Below are 27,889 nucleotides of genomic sequence, written 5' to 3'. Positions count from 1 at the left end.
ATTCCAAGTCCAATAATCTTTCCACTATATCAAGTTGCTGCTTATTATCTTTGAGAATGAGAAAGATCATGAAAGATACCTTAAATTGCTAATGCTTTTGGAGACATGGACAGAATTTTCCACTATGAGCCAGGAAAGTTACCTTCACAAAACCAATTGGACAGTGGAACTAATCTCACCTAGGTGTGCATGAGTTCTACTTCCCTCTAGAAGAGGCATCAAATGAACAGCACTCACTGATAAAACATAGCAAGATAGACATTATGTCACAAAGAACATTATATGGAACTATTCAGCTACTCTCCAGATAGAGATGATGGATGGATGGATGGATGGATGGATGGATGGATGGATGGATGGATGGATGGATGGGAGGGAGGAAAGGAGGACTGTTGAATGAACAGAGAAAGAGTCACTAGGAGAAAACACACAAAAAACATATTACCATGTGTCAGCAAGGTAGAATTATGTCTCATTATCATTTATTTTTCAAATCAAACTACTGCAGTATTTTCTGAGTTACTTTTCTGTAGCTTATAAATAAAATCTTTGTTTTCTCCCTTTCCCCCCAAATTTTTTTAAAACGTCATTTTTCTATCTCCTGTTGGAGGAAAGAAAAGTATGTATTTACATCTTAATAATTTAAAGTCTTAATATTGAAATTCTAGAGTTCTTCTGTTTAATGTCATCAATTCATCAATTTATTGATTAAAAGTTGATCTAAATGAATTCTCAGAATATTTGAAGCTTGTAGAAGAAAAGCAAAAAATAAATGTGATGTGTTTTGGCTCATAGTGTTACTTCTGTTAATTAGCTAGTTATTAATAATAGGAAAGGAGCAAAAGAGAGGCCAGAGCATGGTCATCTGGGCAGCTTTATCAGGAAGCTGCAACTTTATACGCCCCAGGGAACCACTGGTCCATTCCCTGCAAGTCACTGGAGGAAGGGGTCCAACAAAGGGGAGACAGACGCATGTGCAGTAAAGTCAGGGTGACGTAGGGAAGGTGCTTGTCAGTCTAACCTGGAACAGAGATTACTGGCCCGAGGGGGTGGAGCCAAGGCAAGCCTGTGAAAATTTGGGGATACATAATCCCAAAAGAAAGGAATTCTCGCTCTCTTGGTGCTCTGGTTCCTCTCTTGTTCCTCTGATTTTGCCCCTGCTTCCTTGCATCTGCCCATGTTCCTACAAGCCACAAGGCCCAGGGCCATGCAGACCCCTCACACAACGGACTGAAGGACTGCAGCTGGGAACGCAGACTAAGCTAGCCCGATGCTGGACTGGACTGTGCTCCAACATGAAATGGAAGCTCTGGGCAATGGCTTTAATCCTAGCTCTGCTGGAAGCAAAATTGGATTTCTTCCTTGGCCAGATGGAGGGAAATGGGACCTTGGAAACTCAGGGGTGTAATTCCATGAAAATAAATGCCATTCATTCCCCCATGTGACTCTCAGAAAATTCCTTTTCTCATGATATCACAAGAAACCCACCTCTACCGGCAACAGGTGGGGACACGGAGAACTTTCCACCGATAACAATAGTTTCTCTTCCCGGAAAGTAACCGAGTGCAATGTAGCCCAGCACAGGGTCCAATGCGAGGGGAACCGGGGACCAGCACAGCATCTCCATCATACTTGGGCAGTTATAGGGATATTACCTTCCATTTGGAGTCTCAAAGCCAACACCACCAAACATCACCACTATTGGTTGTATTATTTTTCCTCTTAGTTGATATGACAAAAGTCCACTACTTCCAAAACAGGAAAATTCTCTCTTTTTCATATATTAGTAACCCTGTACATTTTTAGCGCTTTCTTCAAACATCCACCACCAATTCCATAGACACTGAGTGGGTAGAGAATGTAATTTCAATTTTATTATTTAGCTTGTGGTTACCATCCAAAGAAGTTCCACACAAACAGAGCATGCAGAGCTTATGCGTTTCTGTGATCAACATATCCACAAAGACTCCCATTTCATGAATTCATTCCATTCCAACACAGTTGAAGTTAATATTTTTCTTGCAGGCTGGTTTGTTCTTTAATCAAGGCACAGCAAACAGCCAATGAAAATGACAATTTTCTTTGGACCCACCATATTTTCTACGGAGCCACTATTGGCTGTGATTAAGTGAAGCCAAAACGACTTGCTGCGGTAGTTGAAATACTTCTGGAATTTATTAACTTCTGTATACATGCTAAGGCCAAATGAGCTTCTTTAATTTCCATAATGAAATTGTTTTTGTAAAGTTAAAAATACTGTAATGAGGCCAAAACGGTGTGCTTTCAGGGGGCTCCCATGGTGAAACAAATGAGATTTTAGCTCTCTAATTGGGCATACTGCAAGCTGGATTGATGCTGTCCTCAACACAGGATGTTTGTTATCCTAACAAAAAAGAGGTCTACAGCTGTCGGCATAATGCTAGATGGCTTTTCAGAAGCCAAGCTATTGGGAGGAAGACTGCTGCTCTCTGGCTGGGACCACCCAAAGGGAAAGAGCGAGTAGAGAACAGTGCTTCTCTTCCCTGATTAAGAAGTTATTCGTAACTAATTTGTTTACAGCTATCAAAGGGGAGCTTTGGAAGCAACTGGGGAGAATTCCCAGAATCCTCTGAAAGAATATTATTTGATTAAGCAATGAATATGGATATTCTCCCCCTCCCTTTTTTTTTTTTGGTCCTCTTATGAATTAAATCTCATTACCTGTCAACACAGGCCTTTGGAGTCTTACTGTTCCTGTAGAAAACAAAAGTTAGGCCCATTTTGTTGAGGAGGCTATTGCCAAACTCCGCTGGTGAGCTGCCACACTGGGTACCATGGAAACAGCCTATAAACCTCTTTGAGCTCTGGAATGGTTTTGATGTAATATCGTCTTCATTTATTTTTAACCATTACTTTCAGCTACGAAGGGAAGTAAAATAGAAGTCTAGTCAAATTAACTTTTAGCCACCAGAAGTAAATCAGTAACTGAATTTTTCTAGTTTGTAATGGGTATTTTATTTGGATGTAAATATTCAAAAAGGATCCAGAAAGATGAATAATTTTGCTGTAAAGTTTTGCACGATTCAGTTACATTTAGTAGGCACTAGACAAGTGAACGATTGGTATATTATCAAAATATATGAAAAATTAATAGCATACTCACCAAATGAATTCACATCCCCTAAATCTAATTATTCAAAGGGATAAATATTTGAAGGATAATGTAAGCTGCTACAGTAGGCTATACTTATATCCTGCAGTGGTAAAATGTGCATTCCCAACAGCATAGTTCCAGAATGCTCTTGTATTGTTCTGAAGGAGAGCATTATAAATCAGCACACAGGATTTAGATGAAATAGATTTTATTCTGGTAAAACTTTCTCTCCTTGCCCTCAACAAATAGCTCCTACTTTACATTAACTTTATTGTTGTTTCTAATTTGTTCAAAACATGGAAAAAGTCCACTGTAATAAAACAAAAGACTGTTACTTACTAGCCTTCTCCCTATTATTTGGTCTTCATTTTCATTTCTTTTTTTTTTCCCCCAACAGGCTTTCAAATACCAGTCATTTCAGGAACTCTAACCAATCCTGTATTTCAAGATGAATTTAAATACAAAAGGGACTATTTGGGGGGAAACAACAAAGCTTAGTGGTTAACAGCATAGACTCTGGAGTATAAGAGATATGGGTTGGGATCTGAAATCACTCCCACTAATTGTGCGGCCTTGGGCACTTTTAAATGTTTTATTAAAAATGTTTTTATTATTGATTTTTAGAAAGAGAAGAAGGAGGGAGGAGAGAGAAAGAGAAACATCAATGTGAGAGCAGAACATTGACAGGCTGCCTCCTGCACGCCCCCTACCGGGGAGAGAACCCTCAAGCCGGGCCTGCGCCCTGACCAAGAATGGAACCAGCAACCTTTAGGTGCACAGGACAACGCCCAACCGAGCCACACCGACGGGGGGGGGGGGGCACTTTAACTCTTTAGACCTCGGTTTCCTGATCTGTAAGTTGATGATCATAAAAGTATCCACCTCCCGAGCCAATGCACCGAGTGTGCTCGTGCTCACGGAGGTAGCGCCGCATGTTGTAAGTTCTTGGTTAATTTCCGTGATAAGCATGAAGGCGAAGGTGATGACGGTGATAACAATGTTGGCCCAGAGGATTCGTCTACCACAAAAGACTATGTTCGAATACATCTGAACTGATCTTCCTGATGCCTGCAAACAGGGGCTTAAGGTGGTCAGAAGTGGATGCACATACACGTAGAATATATTTTGTCCTTTTGTTTGTAAAGAAAAGCAGAATATGGCACCCCAAAATATGCCCCTTCAGCACATTGATTATTTTGAGCATCAGGGAATTGAGGAAAAGCAAATACAGGACAAACTTTCTGCCCTCGTCTTACCTACCTAAAAACAGACCACAAATTCCCTTGTGAGGGGGTCGTCCTCCCCCCATTTCCCATACCAAGAAGGGGATAGTGACCTTAACACCCGACACGATAAGGCACTAAGGAGGCTACACAGACAAGACTTTCTTACTTAGGAGCTAGCCCTCATGATGCTCCACACATCTGTCTTCCCACAACGTGCTGCCTCTAGAAGCTCAAAGGCCATTTTCTATTTTCTTATCGCTTCTCTACAAATTTAGGGTTCCTCTGTTCAATGCTATGTAACCCCAAGCTCTAACCACTCCTCTGCGTCACTCATCACTGAGAGCTCCCCCTTTCCTGGGTGACGCACATGTTGATAAACTTCTGTTTGTTTGTCTCCTGTTAATCTGTCTCTTGTCAGCCCAATTTGCAGGGTTCCAGCCAATGAGCCAAAAATGAGTCAAGGAAAGAAAGAATTTTCCCCCGTCCCTCTCACTTGTTACAAAATACAACTTAGGTGGGAAATGCCTCAGTGTTAGAGACAGGAGTGACTGAAGACAGAGGAGGCAGGAGCCGTTTTGAATTGAAAGGAAGAGACCAGGAGATGAAGCCAAAAGACAATGGTGTCGCCACAGATGCCTCCACCCCAGAAGGATGTCTGATATCAAGAACAACTAGAAGCAGAACTCCGCTACTGAATGACAATAATCGTTCAACAGAAATATTCAAAGAGGCGAGTCAAGCTTCATGATATTGGAACTGTCTAAACTGGAGCCATACGCATGAATATTTCTTGGAGAAAACAGATCAGTAGAAAGAAAGGTAGTAGTGTGATGTGTTAATGGAAGTGTACCAAACAAATTGTGAGTTTTGGCACCAATCATGCCCCCAAAATGATGGCTTCCCACGCCAGGAGAGGTTCTGGGAATCCCAACTGGAAGAGTCACCATGTTTTTCTCCTATCCCAAAAGTCATCGCATGGCCTCTGAATCTTCTGCTTCTCATAACATTTGATCAGATCTACTCCATGAGGGATCTATCACATGATAGCAAAAATTGCTATGTGTGAAGACAAAACCAAGAAAAATGTAGCTAGATTAAATTGAATTATTTAGCTTAAAGATGCTACTAATATTCAATGAACAATTCTCAATAATGTGGATCTACATAGGGTCTAATGCAGAAAGTTACTATTTGGTATTAGATCAGAATAACCATTTCATAGCCATTGAAGCGGTTTTCTACACCATTTATACCAATAGGCAATAACAATAAAACTCATTTTACAGTCTCAAATCAATTCACTAACTGACCATTTGCTCTTAAGTACAAAATGTGTGTGTGTGTGAGCATGCACACACACACGCAGGTATATATGCCCTAAAGAAAGAGCATTTACTCATTTATATTTTCAGAATGAATTTTCAATTGTGCAAAGCCTTTTGCAACATCCCTACTCATCTCAGACATGAATACTGTAACATGTACGGGCATAGCTGAGGCAGATTTATCATGACAGCAACCAAATAATAAATCTGTATCTCTATAACCAGTTCCATTTCCGAATAATTTCTCTGTCGCACATTATTTTAGTCTGGCAGATTGCTCCATTCTTTTTTTTTTCTTCCCTTTACTTTGGGGTTAAACTGCACTTTCGAATTCACATTATTTTGCAGATAGCATGTCACCTTCACTTAAGTTGCTATCACTGGCATTTCTCTTCTATCAGCTGAAGCAGTTAATTTACTTGCATTGACCAGCCAATAGTGTAATCTACCACCTGATAATTGTGTTCTTCTCGGGCCCCTAAGTCTTCAAAGACAAAAAAAAAAAAAAAAAAAAGACTTAATTTTGGTAATTTTATAGTTCGAATTCTTATGGTTTAATCTAAATTCTTTGATTTGCTGAGGAACTCTGTGACTGGGTGGGGTGGAATTTTTTTTTTAACAAATCACATTTATTCATCTGAGTTGTGTTTCATATAAAAGGACCTTTCACATTGATTGTAATTGATGCAGCAATACTGAAATTTCAAACAGTGAGATGTAAATAGTATACATTGTTAAGGGCTACTGGATAAATTATTTGTTCGTGTATGAGCTGGTTATTCCAAATAAAATAATTTTCGCCACTGATATTATTAAAAGAAAGGAGAACAGTGTAGGAGGAGCAGACATATAAATATTATGTGATACCCAAATAGATTGCTCTAAAATGGGCACACGCCAGCAACTTAATGTCGCAAAGCTGGGAGGAAAAGATTGTGGCAACCCACTAAGTCATACCAAGGGGAAGTATTTCCGTTAATCCAAAACTGTTAAGACAATTTAAACCTGCTAGAGTTGAATTTCACAGCTATTTTAGTCTTCTGTAAATAATTACTATTTCTACTTTTCTCTAGACAATTATAATACCAGAAAAATGCTAATTCATACTTATCAAGATAAGATAGACCTAGAAACCAGCAACCTGCTTGGTTCAGTCTGCTGCTTTATTTTGGACTAAGAGGCTGCAGTTTTGACAGTGGAGCCATCTGCTACTAACTTTTCTCCTCAACACCATGCCAGTTCAGTCAAAAGCAATTAAACCTGTTTTGCCATTATAATACGTAGATAATGATGATAAATTATAGCTTTACGATGAGTCTCGAATTATGCATACGCTAGGTATTTTCCTTACAGCTACTAATATAAAAGATATTCCTGTACTTGTGAAATTTTTCGGCTATTTTATTAACGATGTTAGCTCTATAATGAGCTACCTACCAGGGTATTTTGCAGGCACAGAGCCGAGCCGTCATTATAAATCTATTTATATCCCAGTAAGATGTTTCTCCAAGTGGAGAGCAGAGCCCTAACGTTCTGCATCGCCATTGAACAAAATATATAGCACATTCGGATCTGACTTGCTATGTTTTATTATGTCACATAATCAATAAAACACATAAATACCACAAATAAAAAGTAGCAGGGAGAAAATTCCATGGCTCCAGCACAACATGGGGTTATGCAGCAGAGAGAAGATGAGGCTTAATGATTTCCAGAACAGATACAAAGCTATCGCTCTTGAGGCAAGACATACATTACCTCTGATTTCCATCAAAAATGTTTGGACCTTTTCCAACGTAGAAACTATGAATAAGCCAGTGTTCCAAAATGGTAACTAGCATCAATCTTAAAAAGAATTGTCAATGGGGATTGCCATATTGGACAACTGTGCTATTTGTTTGGTTTGGCTTTTCAAGTTTGCAGCTGCTGTTATAATGATCTTTTCCAAAGATTTGTTACGATTTTGTTTCTACCTTTTAATTATGTCAGGGGAAAAAACACACCAAGAAATGCAGCTAGTGCCTTGAGTATCCGAGAAATTCCATTCAAATAAACTCTGTTGCGGTTTCCCACCCCAAATCACAGCATTTAAGACATTTAAGACACTGCCTCCTTACAGTAGGTAACTAATGTGGTTTTGCTAATTGAGAATCACAGAATCAAAGGCCTTGTTTCCTGCCATTGTTTCCTTCAGCGAAAAATCATCTGGCATGATAAACATGCATTAATTACGGATATCCAATTTTCTAATTCTATTTTTTTCATCAAAACACAGACTAATGATTGCGGGGAGAAAGAGAGGGACAATTTTGTCTGAAAGATACTCTTAGCAACGTTGGAAAAATGTTCAGCCTAGCGGTAGTTCATTACAGCCTATCTTTTCATTACTATGTAACACTCATAAATAAGTCAGGGGGAGGAAGAACATGGAGAAATGAGAAATTCACCAATTATATTTGCTACCACGTTATATAAATGGATGCAGTTTATTGATATTTTAATAGGTCTTCTCCTGAACTATACTGAGAACAGTCAATTGCAGAGGAATCTCAATTGCAGCTAATCATCCATTTGCAGACAAAGGCATTTTTCATTGTGACTCAGGCAAGGACCCACCTTGATTCCGCACCATTCTTCAGATCATCATTTTAAGTCATACCCTTGGCATCCTAGTGTGCTTCCCAAGGCAAATGTGAGTAGCAAGCACTTAACCAGGGCACGCAAATTGCCAGCCCCAGAAAGCCACAGTGCAGGAGTTCTGTCTTTCATTTTTCTCTCCTTATTGATGGTGCAGAGCTTTCTGGCAACAGTGAAGTCGTATAGTATGGGAGATGTATGATCAAGGTCTTACATTGGGGAAAATATTTCAAATCTTAGAGAAACAATGAGATTGCTTCCCTTCAGTTCCCCGTCTGTTTAATGAAATGTGTGTTGTGAGTTGAATGTGTGCAAATAACGGTTTAAAGAAAGTACTTAATGTGCCAGAAAACAGCTCTTGCAATGCACCATTTAAACCTTCGACTATTGGTCTTAGCAGAGAAAGTGAAAAGAGGAGAAATACAAGACAGGAAAATGAAACAGAAGGAAAGAGGGACCAACAGGGAGGAAAGCAGAGGGAATTTCAAATAGTAGGAAGAGTGCAGAACGGCGGCCTGGTCTGCAGGGCTCCGAGAGACGATCCTGCATAGAGGGGGCCGAGGCTGCACAGCTGCTCTTTAGAGAGGCTGTGGGGAGAGTGGGGAGCATGGTGGGAACAGCTTTGGAATCTCCCAGCTCCAGATGTGACTCCAGCTCCACCAGCTGTGTGATCTGACTTCTTTTTCCCAGAGCCTCTTATCTTCATCTGTCAAGTGGATAGATCCAGCTACCTCATAGGATTGCTATGAAGATTGAAAGAAATATGTAAAAGTATCCAGTGATGTCCTTTGCAAAAAAGCAAGGTGCAAAAAAAAAAGGGCATTTGGCATGATTACCTCTTATGCCCAACATTTATTTCCATTTAAAAATATTTTTCTTGATGAAACAAGTTGTACATCATCATTACGGGAAATATGTGCTTCTGGTTCCCACTCTTGTAAAATATGCTTTCTCCTCAGAATAAGTGAATCCCTGCACAATAAAGACCTCCACCCTCCCACCCCCCGCCCCTTCTAGGCAGCCAGGAAACTGTCATGTCCAAACCTTGGTTGCACATTAGAATCTCCTGGGGTTTGTTTTTTTTTAAAAAAAAAATAAGAATGCTGGAGACCCCAGTGGAGTGATCTGAGCTTCAAGATTTCGGAAAGCTATCCAGAGGATTCTAATGGGCAGCTGAGGTTGTGCCCAGGGCTTCCTCCTGTGAGTAGGTGAGACAGGGAGACAAGCAGAGATGTGATGAGTCAATGGGGTTAAGTCTAAGTTGGCTGGTGAGCATACATCCCTTCAGCTCAGTGCCTATTTTTAAAGGAATGAAAACATTTTCTACCCTGGGAGGGTGAGCGGCATTTGGTACACAGTATCTTTTAAAACCAGTCCAAAACCAGCCAAATAAACATAACATATTCCATTTTTCCCATTTGGCCTCTTCATTCTCATTAGCAGCTGCCAATGTGTTGCCATCTTTTTATTTCCCTTGGCAGAGAGGGCGGATTGCTCCCTGAAGACTGTGTGCCAATCAAGAGGATGGCAAGGATGGTATGTACATCATCAGCATCCATCAGCATCCTTCCCTTTGCCCGCACAAGGGCATGAATTATCCTCTACGTGATTTCACATGCCTATCCCCACGTTTGGTCTCTTCAACTTAAACATCAGGCCGCATTCTTTCCACAAGTAACTGTTTGTTCAAAACCCTGGGACTATAGTGAGTTTCCTCTTAGTACTTAATTATAAATATGTAGCACGTCACTGAAACTTTATTTTTTTTAAAATGCATCCTCAACAAATCTTTCAGTTGAATCCTTTTCTAGAAATTCAAAGGTAGCATGACTGAAATTAGACCCAAGCTTGTGTTACCTGAAAGTTAATCTTGCTGTGCTCCGGCAAGTCTGTTAATTCTTCTAACGCTCCATTCAGGGGGAAATTAAACCACCCGCCCACTCTTTTTATCAAGTTCATGAAAACACTGCTTTGTGTTGCTTCCTCTGAACCACTACAGCAGCAGTTAGCTGATAAACACTAATCCAGCTCTGTTGACACCAGTCAATTATGCTAGTGCCAAACAAAAATAGTCTGCGATGGAAACATGCTGCACGAATTGCTGTTGTATCAAAATAGCCATATTGATTTCAACACTGTTTTACAAAGAAAAGCTGAAAAGGGGTTTCCAAGCAGAAAGCCAGAAGGAAACATGCAAGGGGATAGATGTTTTTTTTTTCTTTTAATTTTTGCATTGGAGCATACTAATTTAGATTTGATAGTTGAATCTTACCCTCCTCTCAATGTAACCTTTTTTTTTTTTTTTAAGATTTAGAACCTATTTGAAAGGGTTAGGAAGGTCTGTTGGTCTGTTACTGTGGTAACAGTAGTCCCCGAGACACAGCATAACTAATAAGTTAACTAGATGCACCTAGCTCCAACCACCCAGCCTAAGCTGTAAAACTAAACTGCTGCGAATCACTGGCAACTTTGCTGAGGGAGGAACGGTGCAAACTGATACACAAGGGAAGCCGATAATCCAATTTAGAAGTGCAGATTCTCATTTCGGTTTCATTGGCATGTTCATTCTGAACTAAAGGGATCTGAGCAGTAATTCTATAAACAACCAGCACTTAGAAATCAGAGGCAACAAGATTCTCTAGAGGTATAATTGCTTTTAAACCAGGCAACCTGAAATTGTGTCTGCCTGGTGAAGCCGGGAGAAGGGGGGCGAATCTCAGCCGGGAAGGCGGGCGGCTGGCCAGAGAGGGCCGCCGTGGCCACGGCCTGGGTACCTCCCTGGTCCCAATACTGTGCTTCAGTTCAACAAAATTCAACAAGGATTTTTGTGGCACCATACATTTTACATAAACTCATTTTGTAATTCAAATTTTGTAATATCAGGAGAACTAATTATATAAAAAGACCTGGTTCAAGTCACAGGTCTGCCCTCTTACCATCTGTAGCAGTGAAAACTTTGCTAGGTTAACATAACCTCTCCAATCTGAGTTGCATCATCTCTAAACTGGTGATGAGAGTTGCATCTATTTCCTAGGTAGTGAGTACGAAACGGGAGAACAGTCCATGTGTTTATCTTAGTTCTCAGTGTTGGCCCTCAATAGTAGTAATCTTTAATTTATCTATCTTTTCTGTTCACATTTGGAATATCAAAGAAAGATTCTATTGCCCACGGCAACGTGTACAGGCTTCCTCACCAGAAGAAAAGTTCCCCAATAGAAGGGGGAAAGTGATGCGCAGGGTTATCATCCCTGACTATTTGGGGATAGAGAGCTGTACACAATTAGAAACATTCCAAGACCCGGATAGCTAGAGTTCTTTAATTTAGAGCTTTAAAAGCTGTTTGCATGAACTAAAAAATAATAATAATAAACCATCTAATCAGGACTTTGTCCCCTTCCTGCACTCTGTCGGTCACCAAGCCCTCTGCGAGGCAGCATGTGGCACTGTCATCGGTCCACGCTCCCCGCTGCCCTTTCAGCTCGTGGCTTCCAGAGCACGAGTGTCCAAGCACCCCCCCCTCTGTCGCCAGCCACTGCTCAGCTGGTTTCCCATCTTCTCCTAACCCTACAAACGTCAAGTGCCTCAGGGGCCACGCCCCGGTCCTCTTCTTCACTCACTCGCACTCCCTCGCGGGTCTCGTCTGGCCTCATGGGTTTCAGTGTCATGTATGTGCTGACACGGCTTCCTGTTTTATCTCTCGCCTCGACTTCCCTGAACAGTGGGCCGCCTGCTCCATGTTCCCACTTTAGCATCTGAAAGACATCTCCAAATCCACCTGTCTGATCAGAACCGAACCTCCCAGGGACCTCCAAACCACGTTCTTCCTAAGTCTTCTCCACTATAGCTGACGGCAACTCCATCCCTGCATTGCAGACACCACTGACCCCTCCTTCTTTCACACCCCACATCCAGTCTTTTCAAAAATTCTGTGGGCTCTATGTTCAGAATATATCCAGAATCCAATCACTTCTCACAACCTCCGCTGCTACCGCCTGAGTGAGCCCCCATGCGGCCCTCCTGGATAACTGTATTAGCCCCGGAATAGGTCTCTGCTTTTACCTCTGCTTGCCTATCACAACAGTCAGAGGAATCCTTTTAAAATATAAGTCAAATCATGCCATTCTTCTGCTCAAAACCCTGCAATCATTGAAGAAGACTACTTAAATTAAGGACTTTAAAAGGAATTTGTATGAACTAAATAGTATTAATAATAATAATAAACCACTCAAATCAGATAATAAGGTCCTACCTTATCTGGCCCCTCTCACCCTCTAACATCATTCCTTACAACTCAACCTCTGATTCATTTCTCTCCAGCCACTCTAATCTCCTGGTCATTTCTAGAATGTTCCAGGCATGCTCTTTAGGACCTTTGCTTTAACTCTTCCCACTGCCTGCCACATACATAAATCAAACGATAGTGATTTCATCCCCAGACGCAGGGACAGATCCTGACTAATATAAAACAATTGGAGCATGACATTTAGCTGCCTCCTACCTTTATACTCACTTTTCTACCTGGAACATCCTTTCCCAAGATGTTCAGGTGGTTCCCTCCCTCACCGCCTTAAGTCTCAGCTCGAATATCTTATCAGTGGGACCTGTCCTTATCAGCCCACATAAAACACCAACCTCCATATCCCCTTCTCTCACCACCACCCTTACTTTGCCTTAATTTTATTCATAATAGTTGACATATTTATTAACATATCTATTGTCTACCTCCCCAACTAGAGTGCAAACTACATGAGAACAGGAATGATGTTTAGAACATTGCTTTATCCCCAGTACCTACAGCAGTCACAGGCACATACTAGGCACTCTAGTTGTTAAGAAGATATTAAGGTAAGTCAAAGTAATAGGATATGGTATTGGTTATATTGTTTTACATGTTTGTTGGCACAACCAAACTTCTAGGCTGTTGAGAGAAAGCTCCACTCCCAGTGTGCACTAAAGGGTTAATTCATCAGGCTTGAGGTGTTCAAACACCGCACATTACAAAATAAGAACTGGCCCCTGACAGGCTTTTGAGAAACAACCTCTAATCCCTTGCAATATCCTGGCTGATAGAGTGTCTTTGTACACCCCATGGAGTCATGGGCCATGCCCAATAGTTTATGCTAACTATGTAGTCTACGGTGAATGCTTGTTTTTGTTTGCCTTGGGCTCTGGGTCCCATTGTATCAATTTGTCCTCTGAGAGTATGGGGGCTGGAGACTGATTAGCTAAGGTAGGTCATGTGGTTGCTCCACATCTATGTGACTAGCCCCGAATAAAAACCTTGGACATCTCAGCTCGGTTGAGCCTCCTTGATTGGTAATAGTTCACAAACGTTGTCACACATTATTGCGGGAAAAACCAAGAAGTCTGCGTGACTCCACTGAGATGGGACAACTGGAAGCTAGAGCTGGTCTCTCTGGAACTCTGCCCTATGTGCTTATTTCCTTTACTAATCTTAATCTATATAGTTTTGCTGTAATAAGCCTTAAACACGAATATAAAAACTTTTCTGAGTTCTGCGAGTCCTTCTAGTGAATCATCAAATCTGAAGGTAGCTTTGGGGGCCACCGAAACACCCAGCATTTAGCATAGTGTCTGGCATATAAAGGTGTTCGATAAAGGTTGACTGAGTGAGCAAATGAATGGGCCTATTAACTTAAACAATGGATCCATGCCATGTTAACTACCTATCCAAATTCTTCTTTCCTCTCCACTTTCTCATTCTGCCACTCCTAATACATCTTTCTTTTTTCTCCCACTCTAATTTAAAATACCAGATAGACTACAGTCTAGTAAAACAGCATCCCTTAAAACTGTCACTAAACATAAGAATGGTTGACAGGAAAAAAAAAAAGGAAAAAAAGAATGGTTGACAGAAAAGTAAGATTTAGAGATCAAGACCATTTGGGTAAACAGAACTTCACCTCTGCAGATCACCTCTCAGGCCAGCGTGCTACATGGGATAATTTGCTTTGCTGCCTGACTCCTGCCCTTCTGACCCGGCTTGAACTCAGCTCAGGAACACATCCACCAAGATCTGGCTCCAGCTCTTCCTTGCTGTTCCACATAGAATCAGTAATAACGGAACATCCTTTGTTTGCATGGGATTTGACAGCTAGTGACAGACAGACCTGAGAAGCAGCCATGGCCTTAGCTTGGCTGCACTTACACTGTTCACGTATAATGACACATGTATGTGTGAGATTTAACGATGGATGGTAACATTCAAGGTCTTGAGTGGGTTTCCTGTAGCCTACTCCCTGGCATCTATCATTTTAATAGCCACCAAGAAAGAAAAAATATGGTCCTTATTAATATCCTGAGTTTGACCTTCCACTTGTCTTAAATTGAAACTCACTGATAGCCCGGAATGCAACCATGCCTATTAAAGGAATGGAGAAGTCTTCTTTCCTGGTGTGACTTCATTTTCCCCATGGAGTACAAAATAGAAAGGGAGAAAGTCAGCACTGAGGTCGACAGGGTTATAATGGGAGAGCTATTTCCCTTTAAATTACTCAAATTAAGGAGACTGATATATTCTGCTAAACTAGACATTAAGGCAACTTTCTTGTGAAATCACTTAACTGAAGCACAAAAAAAATAAATAAAATAAAAATCATGAAAATAGCCTATAATCAGAATTTGCCCGAATTAGGAAAGTAAAGCTCATAGATGCTATGGGCTACCTGACAATCTCATAAAACCTGGGGAGAGTCAGTTTCTGTTTCTTGCAACCAAAGGATCCTAAATAATACATACTACGTACCACTTTGTTTAAGATGGACCCACACTGGAACCTGTCGTTGGATGGTTCAGCAGGGGTTCCACAGATAGTTATGAGAGTCTCCAGTGCAGTAGTAATAACCATAGCGGAGCAGTTACAGCCCAGTGATATCTGCCTTTCTACTGTATGTGGGTAGACGATGGAACAAAGTATTCATCGCTAACCAAATGAGCAGTGCAAACAAAGGTGAAATTTGGTCCGCATGAGCACAAAGGCCAGCAAACTTTTAAACACTCCTAGAACAATTCTGCGTAGTATGGATGGGCTGGTTTAAAAAGCACTGTTGCTTTATGTACTTGAATGTCACAAATGCAGAATTTCCTTACAAAACCTATAATTCTGGTTTCATATTTTTTTAAAAAACAACAAAAATGGATTAGATTAAGGATAATAAGCCCAGTTCAATGGTCCTTAGAATCAATTTATTTTAAAGAGAACACAGAGCACGCCCCTGGTCTTAAATACCATCTTACTTATTCTTTTCTAAACGGTGTTGACATTTTAAAAAGATAATTATTACACACGTGCTAGAGGCACAACTGAGTATGATGTCTTATGAGCCATACAATCTCTATCCTCACAAGTTTCCAAATTAATTGGGAAGCTAAGGTATTGACAAGCCCATAAAAAATTAAGTTAAAAAAGCAAACACCGGCCTGGCCAGCATGGCTCAGCGGTTGAGAATCAATGTAGAATCCAAGAGATTGCGGTTCGATTCCCCGTCGGGCACATGCCCAGGTTGCAGGCTCGATCCCCAGTCGGGGGTGTGCAGGAGGCAGCTGACCAATGACTCTCTCATCATTGATGTTTCAACTCTCTCTCTCTCCCTTCCTCTTTCTGAAATCAATAAGGATATATTTTTAAAAAACAAAAACTCGCCGGCCAGGGCTAATACTGATTACACAAGAAGAGACCCAAAAGGTCACCAGTTCAACTCCCAGTCAGGGCACATGCCTGGGTTGCAGGCTCAATCCCCAGTAGGGGGTGTGCAAGAGGCCTGCTCGTCGCCAACCTTTCACTAACTAGAGTCTCCATTTGCAAAGGAGAAAAGAGCACTAAGAGAAGTAAAAGCAGCATTCTGCTTTGCTTTACTTTCTTGTTATTTAAAAAATGATTTAATATAAGAATACACCAATATGAATGGAGGAGAGGTCTGGGAAGGTCTAATATCAAGTGTATTAAAAATGTATGACACACTGTATATTCTCACAGGAGCCCTATCCAGAACCTCTACAGCTGATTAAATGACATAAAAATGTGATTAATAATATTGTAAATCCTGTTGATTAGAAAACTCAGGGACATATGACAGATTGACCTGACTGTTTGATTTAAGCCAATATCACTGAAATAACCGTTCATATCTTGAGAAAGACTAATGTCTTGCCTGCAGGATAGAACACAGTATCAACGCACTTGTTTCTGAGTTTTGTTTTCACACTTTAAAGGCACTGGAAGCATTTTATATTGAAATCCTAGCGCAGAATTGCTACTAACCCCTCCAAATCATGGATTGAATTTCTGATGCAAAATAAAACAATAGATGCTAATAGTGAAAATCTGTACGTGGGGGGTCTGAGTGATTTTTGTTCATTTCTCCATACTTTATGGAATTTTTCCAAGTTTTCTACAAAGATATATGATAGGGGATAGGGAAGGGAAGGAAATGTTTACATTAAAACATAAAGAAGTTAAAACAAAAAATCATTTTAAAAACAAAAATGTTATAAGTGCTTTCCATCAGATCTAGACAAAACGTTCACTAAGATTTAAGCGGATCTAATGAACAGCCAGTGCATAATAGTATGACATATGTAACCACCATTCCCATCGCACATTCACAAGGCAGGGCCAAGCTGCTGTTCTTTGTTTTGATTCTTAGACATCTTAAAGAGGGATGTTCATCTGGAAGCCTAGACTACCTACTCCCTTTTGGTTATACTCCCTTACATTTAGATGGGTACTTTTTCTTCTTACCGTCAGTGTCTTTTCTTCTGAGACCCATATCCCAACATCCCTCTGAGGAACCAGCCCTTCTTCCAATATTAGACCATGAATTTACAGGAGAATTGACTCCTCTCCTGGCTCCAGGTGTGGGCATGTGATTCATTCCCAGCCAAACGGAAGATCATATGCTCTGGTTACAGCAGTCGGTTCAGGAATGGGCACATGATCAATCTTAAGTTGATGCAGGAAGGCTGCGGGAGAACTACCTGCTCTTTTCTGCTGGACTTGAACCTGGGCAAGTGCATGTCAAGAGCTTTTTACAGTTGTTTTACTGGCATGGAAAGTCCAAGAATGAAACTCACCTGGAGAAGAATTAGGTCCTCATTACATTGCTTAAGACCCTGGATCAAGTCAGTCTTGAAGGCGTCACTGCTTCTGGACTTTGCTATTGTGGAAGCCAAGACATTCCCTTTGTGCTTAAGCCAGTTCAACTTGAGTGTTTACCCCTTGCAACTGAAAAAGTCCTAACTCACATAACCTTTGATCTGTCTAATACTCTACTCAGAGATATTGTTACCAGAAGATTTAATTGTTGCACCTTGTATATGATAAGATCAACAGAGTGGCACAGGTAGACTCCTGGAACAGAACTCCCTTTCATATACTAACTTCAAGTATTTCCATAGCACTATGTCTTTTGGAGCCTAAGTACCAAAGTTTTCACACTAAAGACATACGCATAACGATCAGTGTTTACATGACAAATAAATTAACCCTAAAGTTAAATAACATATAATAGACATTCGTACATACCAATATATTAAAATAAATTATGCTTTGGAAAGTTCTAAGCAGTACCCTAACAACAGTTCCTGCATTTTGACAAATATACCAAATAATGAACTCAAACAAAGGTTCTCAATCATATTGAGTTTCCCTGGCACTCAACGTCCACAACAATTTGAAGAGAGAGGAGTTTGTGTCTGAAGGTACAAAAATTCCATCCAGCTTAAGCTCAGCCACACTCTACTTAAGAACATCCTGATGTAAGCAAGGACCTCAGGAGACCTTCTATCCTGACTCACAGGAAATAACAATAAACCTACCTACTGATTCTGAAGGCACCCTGGTTGAGAAGGAGAGGGCTCAGGGAAGAGGGGAGTTTATGCCACCCTATTTTTCTCCTCCTTCTACAGGAGAGGGAGGCAAATGAAAGTCAGAGAAGATCAGAGAATGGCTTTGTTGGAGGTGATCACTTCTGGCAGTGGGCCAACAGAGCTGTGGTCCGCTCTACAGCACCAATGAGTTTGACTTCCATCTGTTATAAAATCATCATAATAGACTAATTTTGTTTAAACAGAGTATATTTTGTATCTTCCAAGCAAAGGCAATGATACACATACGAATGCACTCTGTCTTGAACATACCCCTAGGATGTGATACTCTCATTCAGGGCACATCCCACACAACCGTGCATGGCAGCCTTGTGAATGAAGACTCTAATAAAGAATGCCCATATGAACAGGCCCAGCTTGAAACAGTTCAAGTCTTTTTTGACCTTATTTCATATTTCTGCCAGGGAGAAACATTTTCATCAGTATTGGATGTGTTAGACCTACTTAGCCTCCCCTGTCCCGATAACAAGGTCGCAAAAACGCCAGTTACAACTGGAGAAACAATCTTTTTTCTTTATATTTGTCATATTCTGGGAAACATTTTCTTTTTTTCAAAATTATATTTTTATGTATTTTCGTTTTTATTTTTATTACATGGTAATTTTTTTTCAATTTCAAGCGAAACAGTAAGGATATGGTAAAAAATAAAGGTCTTCCTCTTAATGACCATTCTTACTCCCCATAAACAACGTTAATTTCTTGAGTGTTTTTCCACTCAAGTTCCAGGAAGTTTCTATACATATAAGCATCACCAATAAACAAACAAACAAGTTAAAACTTCAACAAACAAATTAATTAATTAAAACTTGCATGTGTGACAAATATATTCAGTAAAATGCCTATTAAGGCAGGGTAAGTACTCATATCCCCCAGTTGTTACCTGTTTGAATAGGCATATCCAGGAAGACATCTTGAAGGAAAGTCTTCATTCTGCAAAGAAAAAGTAGCTGCTCATAATTATGCAAATGCAAGGCCAGCAGATACCCAGTCTCCTAGGATAAGATGGTAAGGGGACAATTCAGGCATGTGTGCTTTAGACAGAGCCAGTCCTATCCCTGGTTTGCAGAGTTTGGAGAGGAGATAGACCAATTTGAAAAAGAACCCCTGTCTCCACTGTCTTCTGGGAAAGAGGAAATCTAGAGTTCAACCTCTCTCTGAAGTTAGGAAAACTAGTTGGGTGGCTGGTTTCCTCAAGAAAGGATAGTGAGACCTCACCAGGAGGGCAAAGGGACATCAGCTCATCATCAGGACTCCAGGGTTTCCACTGAAGGGAATGTGGCCAACACTGGAGTTGGGATTTAGAGAATAGTTGGGATTTGGTACTGTGGGTACAAACTAAGAACAGCAATCCTTCCACAGTAAAAACAGGGGCCATCAGTTTCTCTGGATCCTGGAGGAATGAGGCATTCCAACAGCCACGGGCTACTGTCACCTGGCAGCAGGTGCCAGGACCAGGCAGTACAAGTCAGCCTAGAAGGAGACGCAAGGCCAGAAGACTAAACACACTCTGCTGTGCTGGCTCCCCCTCGTGTTGGGAGCTGGGCTGACATACCCCTTTGGAACTGCATAAACCCTGGAGTTCTTCATTCATTAGGGTGGGCGGATACTTGAGCAATTTGCAGGAAAAAATAGGAGACATGTATTCATTTGTGTACCAAGCTAGTGTAGCATACCAAGCGGGTTACAATACTATAGATTTTCATGTCTATATATACTTGCTATATATACATATATACACACAAAGATACATATATAATCTCCACACACATATCTACCCATGTGTTCCTGCACGATGCCTACCATATGCTATCTTCAACTAGCTATTTAATATAATAATAATTATTGGATATTTTTCCATATCTGTGTATTTATTTCATTCCTTTTCATGGTTACATATAATTACATTGTATAGATTTATTATCATTTATTTAACTAGTTCCCTATTGATAGACTCTAAGTCATTTTCATTTATTTACTACTACAGACAATGATGCAATAAGTGTCCTGTACATATATTTTTATTTGTCAGTGAGATAAACTTCTAGAAGTAAAATTGCTTAAAAAACATAGGTGCATTCAAAAGGACAAGGGATATTGCCAGATTGTCCTTCCAAAAAGTTGTACCAATTTATACTCCTACTTATAGAGTATGAACCATATCCCATATTTTTTTCAAAAGTACAGAAAATTAAAGGTATGCATTTTCCACTCTAATAGTGAAAAAATATTTCATTTGATGCTATGCAACAATCCTAGGAGATAGAAATTGTTTCCCCAATCTTTCAGATGAGAAAAGCAAGGCTAAGAAAGATCGTATAGTTTATCATATGGCTAATAACTAAATGAACAAAGATCCAAACCCTAATATATTTGGTTCCAAAGCCCATTCATTCATTAACATAATAGAGTTTACTAGGTTTCAGATGCTGTTCTAAATATGTTATGTATATTTGCTCATTTTACCTTTATATGAAGACTTTAAGGTCGATGCAATTAATATCCCCATTTTACAGATGAAGTAACTGGCAAAGAGAAATTAATTTACTTGCCCAAGGTCACATGGTGGCAAAAAAAGGGGTAATAACTCCAGCTGTTTGGTTCCCATTTGTTTACCTTAATAGCAACCTCTTTAAAATATTTTTGTTTTGCAAAGAGAAAAATTCACCTCTGCAAAGGCACTGGCTCTACATATCAATGTTTATTTTTTTAAAAACATTATGAGAAAATAAAAATTGGATAAAGTTAAAAACACCAATTCAATGGGTTTCAAATGGCTACATATTTTGATATCCACCCAATAGCACCCCTTCTTTCTTCTTTCTCAAATTTAAATAACACTATCTCAGGATTTGCAATGATTGTCAATAAGGTTGTAGGCCTTTTCTATGCACAGCTCCATAGCTGTCACACATTTTGTGATATAAATTTAATCACTTAGGTAGAGGGGACAGATGTTCAACAGCCATTGTGCAAAATGTTATGAGCAGGTGTAAACCCATCCAGCATTTTAGCTGATGAGGATTTGAATGGAAAACTTAGGAAAATGCAAAAAGAAAAAAAAAAAATCATTCTTCTAATATCTGCTTTTACCATAGATTTTTAATCATGATATTCTTAAACAGGAAAATTTAGCATTATTTTATTTTATTGATTGATTTGAGAGAGACAGATAGAAATATCGATTTGTTGTTCCACTTATTTATGCATTCATTGGTTGCTTCTTGTATGTGCCTTGATTGCATTATTTTAAGTAAAAGGGAAAATGCTAGACTGCCATGGTTATAAGCCCGATAAATTTGTGTTTTGTAAAGGATTTAGAATGGATTTTCAAAAATACTGTGTATCTTGACAACAATTTACAAGTTAAATAAGATAAAAAAATACATGTACCAAATAAGGTACTTTACTAGATTTATCATCTTTGAATATATTCCCATATACACATAAGCATCGATATATCAAAGTATTTATACAACAACTTAAAGGTAAAAGGAAATCAATTCACATGAGTAATTAGTTCTACTAAATTATTTCAGCTAGAAAACTCAAGTGGGTTCAAGGTTTCTTGGGCTGAGTAACAGGAGCAAGCACTGTCCTTTTCATTTCTTTTAAACATCTAACTGTTATTCATATATTCTGTTGTTACGAAGCCAAAGACCATGTCAAAAAATTGTCTCATTAATAATGAAATAGAATGCTATTAACTAGGCTTATTAACGGACTTTGGAATGTAGTTGCTACTTTAATGGGCTTTCAAGAGCAGTCAGCTCTTTAAGGGGTTTACTTTTCTTTGGTCACTATTGTTTATGAGAATTACAGTTAGGGCTTTCTCCAGTTGGTCGGTAACGGCAAAAAATGTTCAGAAAAGACTTTACGCTGTCCTTTTTATGATGATTTTACATTTGACATGATTGAACATTGTAATAATTTTCAAAAATTGGAATATTCCTTACAGATACTAAATGATCAGTGACAGCCAGTTTACCCCACCTGTGTGATTATTGCCATAACCACGTCCTCCGCTACTTCCCTAAACTCTTGCATGTTTTTCTCCTGATAGCCAGACAATGTCTGAGTAGGAGGAATCTGAGTGGGGGGCTCAGAGAGGTAATGGAGTACCAGTAATTACTTTAAAGGCACTCTGATAAAGAAGCATGCAATTCTAGGCCAAAGAGTTTGAGCCCCATGAAGTTTAAAGTAATTCCTACAGAGTTACACTTGAGGAGTACAGGTCTGAGGGAGTTTAGTTTTGTCACCTACTTTTAAATACATATTAACTCATATTATTAAGTTATATCATAGAAAGGATCAGTCTACTTGGCTTGTTAAAAGGTGGATTAATCGAGATAAACACTGCAGTGTGGTCGAAATAGTAGGAAAGTGTTGATTCATTCATTCAGCAAGTATTTAATGAGTCAGCTCCCTGTTGAGTTCCAGGGGTACAGCAGGGAACAGAGCAGATGCCGCCCTCAGGTCTTAAGGAGTTCACCTTCTGGTGGGGGAGACACACAATTAGTGATAACCAGTAAAATATAATGATATCAGATGGCAATAAGTGACATGAAGGGAAATAAAGCAGGGACAGGATTGTCGGGAGGGAGCCTTTTAAAACAGAGTGATCAGGAGAAGGGCTTTTGGAAGTGGTATTTGAGTAAATGCCTGAAGGAGGTCGGGGAACCAGACATGGTGATGTGTGTGGGAACAGCATTCTGGTGGAAGGAATGGCAAGTGCAGGGCTGGAGAGTATGTTTGTGGCCCTCAAGGACGAGAGTGGTTGGCAGTGGAAAGCATGGGAGGGAGACTAGGTCCAAGATGACGTCCATCAGATGATGTGGACAAGATCTGAGACCAGTGTAGGAGATGGGAGCCATAAGTGATTTTGAGAAGAGTAGTTTAATGACCTGACTTAAAAGAGTCTTAAGGAATCACTCTGGCTGCTATGCTGAGAAAAGTCCAAAGGGGACCTGCTAGGAGGCTACTGAGCATCCAGGCAAGAGACAGTGGTGGCCTGAACTCTGAAAGATGAATCAAAGTCGTACTCTGGACATTCTGAAGGTAGACACCATAGGATGTGTTGGCTCACTGGATGTGGGAGCGAGAGAATAAAAGAATTATCGGATGACCCCAAGTCTTTGTTATGAGGAGCAGGAAGGATGGAAGCATTGTTAAAAATAAAAGTAAATTCTGGGGGGAAAAATATAACATTGGACAGGACTGATACTGCTGCTGACCAAATCAAGACAGGAGACTATTCTCATTGCTCATAATTATCACGGAATGAACAGAGAGGATCCCCAAACTGGAGAGTGTAGCTTCCCCTGGTGTAGTGCTTATTATGAATGTATTGTAAGTATATTTTCCAGCTAAAATTCAGAAACATCTTCTAATTTTAAAAAAAATACTCTGGGAACTTGGCTTTTATTATTAATTTTAACCACTGGCTCTTTCACCCATAGACAAAATTATTCCATTGGGAAAATACATATTTAGCACCTAATGTGGGCCAGCAAGGCACTGGACAATTTAGGCAGGAACACGAGGCATTAGGGACACAATTATGAAAACACACACCCTCTTTTCTCCCCTTTTCATTTTTTTCTAGCATTCTGACAGTGCAATCCCTGTTACGAAGAGAAGGTACACATGTGGAAACTGATTTAGCTGGAAATGACTGAAAAGGGTCCTAATGTGAAAAAAGAAAGGAAACCCAGCATCTGAAATTAATGTTACATACGCAACGCGACCTAGGAGAGCTCGGGGCCATTCGTATTTACTGTGTAAAATGTTTCCTGTTACCCCGCGCTCCGGCTCTGTCTGCTTCTGCACTAGGGAAGCCAGGTGTGACACTGGGGCTCTCTCTGGGATTTTGCAGTTCAGGAGGACAGGGCAACGGTGCATCAACACGACCTGGCTATGCTAACTTCAGACAGACGAAGAGGAAAACACAGCAGAAGGGTTTAAAATGTCACTAAATCAAAATGACTCTGGCAGTACAGGGAATTGGCAGAATTAATCAACGGGCGAACTTGGAAGGAATTCACAGCGGTGCAGAGGAAAGCATCTCATTGTCACCAGCTCCCAGAGATAGGGAAGCAACATTTAGCACACTCTGCTCACATCTTGCCCCACACTTGTCAGGAGCACCCAAGTTACACACAGCGGACTATTTCTTGGCATTAACAACAATCTACCCAGTCTAGTCTGGTATTTTCCTTCCCTCCCCCCACCTTTAGATATGTGGATCTTACTGGATGCAAAGCTATAGAGGAAACCCAGCATCCCTTCTTCATAAAATATGCCTAGGTTCATGTTGACCATAATATACTACTGTACGCAGTTTCTTGTCTTATTTTTGCTTCTTATTTATAGGTAGTAAGTTCTATAGGATTTAGGTTGAAACAATATTAACAAGTTCACTTTTCCAACTTCTTTTGCAAGTATTTAGCATATTTACTTTTTTTCATTTGGATTGTTTTTGAGAAATGTTTCTTTTCTTTTTTCTTTATTTGCATTTTTTAAATATTCATTTCCTGCATTTTTACAGATGAGGTCCTGAGTCATGGAAGTAAAGTCCTAGGAAGTCACCCAGAACTGGAAATAAAACCTGTAATGCCTTCTCCTGCCCCTCCTGCCCCTCCTGCCCCTCCAGATCAATGAAATTTTACTTCTGAATGCTTTAAATCCACAGAGACAAATCCAATACTGGTGCTGGAATGCACCCCGCCACTTCAGTCCCGTGTGGAGCAGGGGAGACAAAAGAGTGGGCCTCTCGGGGTGCATTCTAATCAAATCTCTCACGAGTCCCCCTGGCTACGCACAGGAAATCTCGAGTTTGCAGCCAGTCTTCAATTTCCTAGTCACCGACTTCAATCCCTCCCGTCCTTCTGCCTGAGCTGGCAGCCACTGCTTAGTGGCTCTGTCTGCAGGCAGGCAGGACTCTGTGGTGAGTGTTCACGTTGTTGCGGAGAAGCCGACGGGAGGGCTCTTCTGGCTCTGGAAAGGCTGTGTTGCCCTGAAAAGCAGTCCTCTACCAGGCCCTCATTCCCACAGTGGTTATGGAAGCCAGAACTTTCTCTTTTATTATATCTGTTACTCTTGGTCATTGGCATTTTAGCCCCTAAACGGATAAGTTTGGGAAAAGTTATTTTAACCAGGGCCTTGTTCTGATTGACTTTTACAAACAATTTCCATTTGACTTTCACATCAGCCGCAACATAAAAGTGATTTGTTGGGTGTCACTAATGACCTTTCTCCAGAAGGCTTGAGTCAGATCTTCAGCAACAGTAAACAGCATCTATCAAAATCTTCCTACAGCACCGGGGAGCCCACAGCAATCTTCCTGCTCCTGCTCAATATCCTCTCAGTTAATCACCCCCAACACACATACACACACACACACACACACACACACACACACACACACACACCCTCCCGATAGATTGACATATGTATTTTGGGCACTTCTAGTGGATGCTGATGAAAACTGGAACATTCTACATTAAGATGAGACTTAGCTTACCTAAAGTTCTGTAAGGCAATCAATGATCCTCATTTTTCCTCTTCGGTACCCATGTTTACAGTGTGAGGGGTTTTCCCCCAGCAGAAAAAAGTCACCTGCTTGTGACAAGGAAGAATAGTTATCACATACCCTGCATTTTCCTCACACTAGAGGAGGGAGATACAACTGTAGATCAGAAAACACTGGAAGAGTCTTTCTATTTAATACAAGAACAAAATAGACTCTTGTACCAACGATTAGGAGGAATTTGTTTCTGAAAAGAAATCTGCAGGGCTATTTCTTTAAAATGTTATTACAATCAATTTCAATGGGAAGTAGTTTGTGTTTCCATTCTCCAAATTGATAGACACTTATGTTAAACAACATCAAATCCCATCACAATGAGCGCAATTACCACAATATTTAACATTCATTATCATAACATAACCTAACAAGGTGTTTTCCCTTCATTAATTATTCTACAATATGGTTATTCCCCTGATCCTTTTTTTAGGCCTTTGTTTTTTTTAAGGTACTATTTTCTAACTTATGATTACAAGGAAATGCTCACAAAAAGGTAAATAAATGGTATTCTGTTAAGTAATTCAACCTTTAATGCAGAAAAAATGTTCCAGCAAAGTTAAAAAAATCCCATTAAAATGACACAAATAATCTCACACTCACTGAATAAGTGTAGTTGACACCAGAAGGGCCATGCTGTACCAAACACCCCTGGCAAAAAACAGGTAACTACTCTGAAAGGAGAAATTTGTGCAACTCACAACAAATAGATAACTGCAAGGATGACCATGTGATGATCCCACTCAGGGCACTTGGATGCTCCTGAAGTACAACATCCACAATGATCAAGTTAATTCATATATTGGGACTCACACAATGGAGGCCACCCCAGTGACCCAGCCACGTCAGCCTGAGCTTACAGAAAATGCCTCAATGTCAAGAAAATCTAACACCAATCCCAGTCCTCCACCTCATCTTGAGCCAGCTTACCTTATCCAGAAAATAGAACTGCCAGCCTTATAAGGAAATCCCTGCCCTCCTAGCCAATCATGCCCATTTCTACCTTGTCTCTTCGAACATTCTATAAACTCGCCCTCGCCCCAAATCCCTTAGGAAGAGTGAGGGAGGCACTGTACTCCCCCAATCCATGGATTGTTTTCCCTCGAATAAAGGCACTAACTTGTTACTAAATTGTTTCAATTTTGTTATTTGACAATTCCAAGAAAAATGTATTTCATGAAACTCAGTACAAAGTTCTCCGAAATTCAAATAGGCAAATATTAATGTCAGATGAGAGAAGGGTGAAGGAGGGGAAAGTAGAGGGGAGTTGAGAGTTTGGGTACCTAGTTGGCTTTGTTCTTGGTATATCTGATGTACAAGATTGAGTTACAAATCAAGGAGGTTCACTGAACTTGCTGAAAGCCATCTGTGGGAGGATGAATGGCTTTGAGGGACATGGGGGACATGGATCCCTCTGAAAAATCTGATCAGAATTATCTTTTTTTGTTGTTTTTTAATCTTCACCCGAAGGCATGTTTTTTGTTGATTCTAGAGACAGAGAAAGGGGGAGAGAGAGAGAGAGAGAGAAACACTGATCAGTTGCCTCTCATATATGCCCTGACCTGGGATCAAACCCAAGACCCTTTGGGGTGCTGGACAACACTCAAACCAACTGAGCCACACTATCCTCACAAAAAGTTTGAGAACTCCCTAAAACTCATCCATGACTTGAGAATCCCATTTAAGAACCCTTGTTCTAGAGACTGAGTCAACCTAAATTTCAAGACCTTTCCTTTCTCTAGGTTCATACACTCTTTCTGTAGTGACTAGTTATTCATAAATAAAACCATAAATAATGAGTAAAGAAGGAAGTGACCCTCCCCCAATGCAAACTGAATTGGTGAATATGAGCAGTTAATCATCTCTTGGACATGCTCTGTTAATATCTTCTACCAAAACTTAAATTCAGATTACTTCCTAGGAATGAATTAAGCTCGTTGAGGAGTTGCAGTAACTCACGGCATGTCAGGCTATTTGGTAAAATAATTACAGGTTTGCCTCCTTTTAATGCAATGGCTGCCTGTCCTGAAATTCTGTGGAAACAAAACCATTTTGTAAATAACATCCTGTTTTAAATCTGTTT

At 40.2% G+C, this 27,889-nt stretch overlaps 1 protein-coding gene across 1 annotated transcript in view; it reads right to left on the bottom strand.

Moving 5' to 3' along the window:
• LOC308552620 (uncharacterized protein) overlaps nucleotides 1-27,889 on the bottom strand; it is a gene marked incomplete at its 5' end in the record, with an annotated part of 223,716 nt that overhangs the window by 54,075 nt on the left and 141,752 nt on the right. The window contains one exon of the mRNA XM_081127829.1: nucleotides 19,108-19,157. Coding sequence (XP_080983955.1) covers nucleotides 19,108-19,157 — 50 coding nt within the window. The remainder of the gene's footprint in view (nucleotides 1-19,107; nucleotides 19,158-27,889) is intronic.

The sequence above is a fragment of the Miniopterus schreibersii genome, assembly GCF_964146895.1.
Source record: "Miniopterus schreibersii genome assembly, chromosome: 2".
Taxonomy (NCBI): Eukaryota; Metazoa; Chordata; class Mammalia; order Chiroptera; family Miniopteridae; genus Miniopterus; species Miniopterus schreibersii.
The sequence above is the reverse complement of the archived record's forward strand: the minus strand, read 5'-3'. Positions and strand labels throughout refer to the sequence as shown.